The sequence below is a fragment of the Limulus polyphemus genome, unplaced genomic scaffold, assembly GCF_000517525.1.
Source record: "Limulus polyphemus unplaced genomic scaffold, Limulus_polyphemus-2.1.2 Scaffold1687, whole genome shotgun sequence".
Taxonomy (NCBI): domain Eukaryota; kingdom Metazoa; phylum Arthropoda; class Merostomata; order Xiphosura; family Limulidae; genus Limulus; species Limulus polyphemus.
In genome coordinates, this window is record NW_013667297.1 from 196108 (window position 1) to 201493 (window position 5386).

At 31.5% G+C, this 5386-nt stretch overlaps 1 protein-coding gene across 2 annotated transcripts in view; it reads left to right on the forward strand.

The window, feature by feature from the left end:
• Positions 1-5386, forward strand: part of LOC106464557 (ADP-ribosylation factor 1-like) — a 21160-nt gene that overhangs the window by 6279 nt on the left and 9495 nt on the right. For both annotated transcript variants that reach the window (XM_013924703.2, XM_013924704.2), the window contains exon 3: positions 2961-3071. In XM_013924703.2, coding sequence (XP_013780157.1) covers positions 2961-3071 — 111 coding nt within the window. The remainder of the gene's footprint in view (positions 1-2960; positions 3072-5386) is intronic.

Genomic DNA, 5386 nt, shown 5'->3' on the forward strand with positions numbered 1-5386 from the left:
CTATATATATATATATATATATATATATATATGTATGTATGTGTGTGTGTGTCAGTGTAAAGTATTTGTACCTGATGATGACAAAACCTTGTCAAAATGTTGTACATTTGTTGTTATGTTAAACTTATATTAAAGTTTTTCTTCATTACCCATTCAAGCCATCTCCAAGCATTATTACACTAAAGACTTACCTCATCGTTTGATTTCTTGTGTGAAAAGAAATTAGCACAATAACACATGAAAATGGCTGAGAAAACCACTAGAGGGACATTCTGAGCTTTCAATTGGTTATTCATGTTGTATATAGAAGTGTATATATAAGGGACTGTTTCGAAAAATTAAGAGGTGGGCTGGGGGGTCACTGTGTTTGATTCAGTACAAGAGCGACATCTTTGCAAATAGAAAAGATAAGACATTCTTATTTTATATTTTAGCTTGTCAATATCAGTAGTTTGAGTTTCCAGCTCATATGAAACTGTAATTTTATATATTGACATCACAAACATCTAATTTGAACCAGTGCTGCGTTCAACGTACCATGTGACACACAAAAAAATTGATGTTTAGCTGTGTTTTTTCAATATTAACTTAAATTAAGAAATTAACTGACATATAATATTTAAATTCTAATTATAATCTACAATTTTATACCAAACTTATTGACATAGATTCATAAAATAGTAGGTCAATAAAATTTTGAATGCAAGTCAACAAATGCTATGACATGGCCTTTGACACAAGACCCGTCGAGATAGGGTTAAGATAAAAATGGATATTCAGTTTATTTAACGACATGAATATTTAACTCTCAGAATCTTAAGTTCTGAACAGTGGGCACTGTAATGGCTTTTTGTTGAAATATCTGTTGGCATTCATTACTCTATTGTAGATTTTTCTGGTAGAAATTTGTGTGTGTGTGTGTATATATGCATGTATGTAAATTAGCAATGGAGAGCAGAGATTTCATACTACATTGTGAAAACATTTGTGGTTATATCAGTGAAATATTTCCACTTCATTTTATGGTGTTATTGATTCAAAGTTAGTCTATATTGTGAATGATTCAAATTTTGCATGTGGATTTTTTAAATGACCATGTTATACAATTATCCTAAATTGAAAACAAGGTGGTGATTGTGTTGTAATTTAAGAGATAAGATTCTTTGTTCAGATTTTTTCTTATTGTTTCTTCCTTTAATTAATAATTTCATTAACTTATTCGTGAACAAAATCACTGCTTCGTTATCAACTTGAAAATATCTAAAGAAAAAATCATTTCTTCAAATGTGATTAACCATATTTAGATTACAGAACACTTATCAAGTGTAAAATGCAGACCTGATATTATATTTACACAGTTTTTAACTAAAATGTTTTAAAACTGATATTGTCATTTTGTAACATCTATATAGTGTAACTTGCAAAGAAAAATGAAAAAAAAATTTAAATATCATTTCTGCACAGCTCTGTCCTATCTCACCTGTGACAACACAGGTTTTTATAGTTTTTCTGACCATCCCAAAGCAAAGGTTTGTTTGCTAAGAAACTAGTCATCCCTTGAAGATGTAATTATCCATGACTTGTTTCTCACATGACTTTCCCAGCCCGGAGGAAAAATTATTATTACAGGGATCATTCATAACGGCATAGTAAATAGCTATGTTATGTAGTTTTTTTTATTGTATTATAAACCATAAATAAATCAAAAAATGAAATTTGTTTTTAAAGATCCCATGGTTGTTATCCTGTGTGTTTGAAATGTCTGCATTTCAGATATGGTGACTACTATCAGTTATTAATTTTTGTTAATGCAAGGTTGGAATTTTCCAATACAAATGGTAGCAGCTTTGTAAGGGTTAACAACTTTATAAATTAAAACTATCTGAACAGAATTTTTAACTGCACGAAAAAAAAAGAAATGAAGATCAATTATAATATCTTTAACTCCTGATAACTCGGTAATAAACTTAAGGGCTTATAATGTTATTTTTAGGTTTTGATTTCTGCAATGAGGGCAGTGCAGATAATCTATTGTGTAGCTTTGTGCTTAAAGAAAATTTTTTTTAGGATAACATGAAAAAAAAATATTCAGTATTTTTGAGTAAATATGGGGAAATTTAGTGCATCAGTGGCTTGGTGATAATCGTGAAAAAGTAAAACAAATATGGCTTCTATTAAAATTAAAAACCACTTGTTATTGTAACCATTAGCTAATAAATTTACCAATGGGTAAACCATGGTTTATGTAATTATTGAAATACACTCAAACACATGTTACATTATTAAAAGTTGTTTATCATTCTTTCTTGTACTTTAAACAGTTTTTTTTTCTAACTTGGTGTATGCATTTGCCATTATGTGAAGGTGAAAAACAGGTTTTTCATTATCAAAGAAGAATCTTATGGTTAGATGTAATAGAATATTTATAATCTATTATTTTTCTACCGTTTTATTCTCTATGTATCCTTTTGTTTACTGAATCACATTTAAATTAGTTGAAAATAAACGAGTTTTTGTGTACATTCTACCAGTATTGAGAATGTTCATACTCAACCTTTTTTAATCATTTTAAGCTTTAAAATTTATGGAACAACATAACACTTATTAGAAAAGTAAAGATCTTAAATTATTCTGTATGTCCTAAAAATCTTTAACCTTTTTTTAAGGTAAGGCACATTATTGGAGTTGAATCTGTTTTCTCAAACACTTAATGTTAAAGCTATCTTTTGGACAATACGTGTATGTCACTACTGGTTATTTTGGCATTTTTGAATTATATTTTCTTATTTTTAGGTTTTTTTATCACCTTGTTCATTATTTGGGATGTGTTTATGTTGTCCAGTGTGACTAAATATTAAAGTATTTGATGTGATGATAACAGTTATGGTGATAAATCAGTATCAAAGGTTTTAAAAAATGATATAGGTCTAATAATTATCTAATTTCCATTCTTCTTCCAGGATTTAATGTCGAAACAGTAGAATACAAGAATATAAGCTTCACTGTATGGGATGTAGGTGGGCAAGATAAAATTAGACCTCTCTGGCGTCATTATTTCCAAAACACACAAGGTATGGATTTTTCTTGTATGCATTTTTTTTAAATATCTTCCACTGATAATTTTTTCTTTATTAATGTTAGCTTCCAAATGGTTTCAGCCATCATTGTGATTGCATAATGAAAGTAGTGAATATATATTGATGGGGGGGGGGGCATATTGGGTCTGGTATGCTCTGAATGATATCCCCCCACCAAAGATCCAAAGTATTGACTATCACCTTCATCTTATATGCCAAGAAGACACCAGTGAAAATCTTAATGAAAATCCTGTCTCTTTTCAATGGTGTTCTCAGCTTTGTTAGGGAGAGGGCTTATATGGGGACAGAATATCCAATAATATGTAGCTGACTATTGTTGGAATTTGTACATTCTCAGAATTTTATGTTCAGCACCTGCTACTGGGAGGCTGTACATTCTCGAATAATCCAGGTCACCAAGAAACACAACAGAAAATGTCTAGTTGAGAAAGGATACTCAAATCCTTCATGTAGTTAGCCTACTCCACTTATTGCGTACCAAACCGTACCACTAAATTTATATGCCCCTTCTGTCGAAAATAACCCATTTTAAAGCCTCTAAGTAAAGTAGCAACAGAAAGGGCTAATAGATGGCTCACAAAACACGAAGTATCTGAAATGTTGAAGACCAAGTTGGGCATTGCTGGCGATCAACAAATGCCCATTCTGTTGACATATACATCACAGTAAATGATGAGCCAAACATGGCTGATGTGGGTAAAAGTACTACAAGAAATATAAGTGGAGTAGATGAGATTAATGCTGACATTGAGGAAAACTTGAATAGTAACAGTGCTCCAGATAGCTAGAGATATGTATATTTTTTTATTTTACGTGTATCGGTTATGGATGTACTATCACCGATATGCTACAGTATGAATTGGTGTGACTACTGGTTGGAAACTGTGAAAATGGCTATTTTTCCACATGGATGCTTGCATTGTGTTTAAAAAAGTAAGCAAACCACTACTAGAAGTGTAATAATACATTGAACTATCAGTTGATTGCACATCCTGATAGCAATGTATCAATGGTAAATTTTAGAATTGATAACAATTGCTGCTAGTACCCTCAACTATCAATGTTTTTGATAGTTTGTAAACTTGATTATTTTCCCCCATCCTGTTTGTTTAATTTAAGCCATTTACATCAAGGGTTATTAAACTGCATGGTGACCAATTTCATATTATGTCCAAATTGTGTCACATAGCTTTACGCTTTTGTGTAACAATTGTTAATTTTGAAAGTGGCTTTTCTGTATGAAACGGCCAAGATAAAACTCAGGTGCTTTCTGAAGGCTGAAAAGTGTAATGTTAAGTCCAGAAAGTTCATTGTAATTAAAATGTGGAACAGTGGTAAGAACAGGAGAAGGGTGGGGCTCTCACAGCCACACAAACAAAGAATTAAGAAAATTAAAAATATATGTGTAAATTGTGTGTATCTATTTTTGTACTACGTTCTTGAGGCCAAATGCACAATAAGTTAATATTAATGCATTCAAACTCTTATGAATAATTCATTTGCTACATAAACCAGGATACGGACACTTGTCCATGATAATGAATTACTGACCACCTTTGGCAGATACTGATAGAGGAAAAACTTGATCAGTACTGTACTGACCATGGCTAAAGTTATTTGGAGCACTGTAATAATGTCTTCAACATGAATCAGCTACAAACCACACGTGAACATAAGAAGGGAGAATTCTGTACTAAATCCTGTGTGCAGTTGTGGAAAACTCAAATAGCTAATTTTGGGAGGGTTACCTGATCTAGAATTCCACAAAGCTGCCAGAGCAAATTGGCCAGAAATAGGCGATGCAATAAATACCATAGATAATTTACGTGATAGTATATAAGTAAGACAGCACTCATCTTAAGAAAAGTTAAATTAAAAAAGTGTCAGTTTGATGGCTCTCTCATTTTCCGTTTAAAATTTAATGAGTGTATTCTAAAAGAATTGTATGACTTTTATCAATGGCTAGTATTTGAAAGAACTCTAGCACAGGCCTCAACAAATATTTTCAGATCTAGGAGCCAGGTCCAATATAGAAAAGTTCTGGCATATATTTTGAGTCGGTTGTATGGTTGTGGTACGAGACATATGGTTGCAGCTCATTTTTCTATAAATGCACTGTAACATGTAAATGACTGTAAACAAGAAAGACTTTGTAATTATTCCAATTGTACAGTATTACGGCTATGGTCATGACATCATCTTAGTCTCTCTTTTTTTTTTTCTTTATGTTTGTGTGTGTGTGTGAGGTTAACACTATAACGTTTGTGTGTGTGTGTGTATATATATAG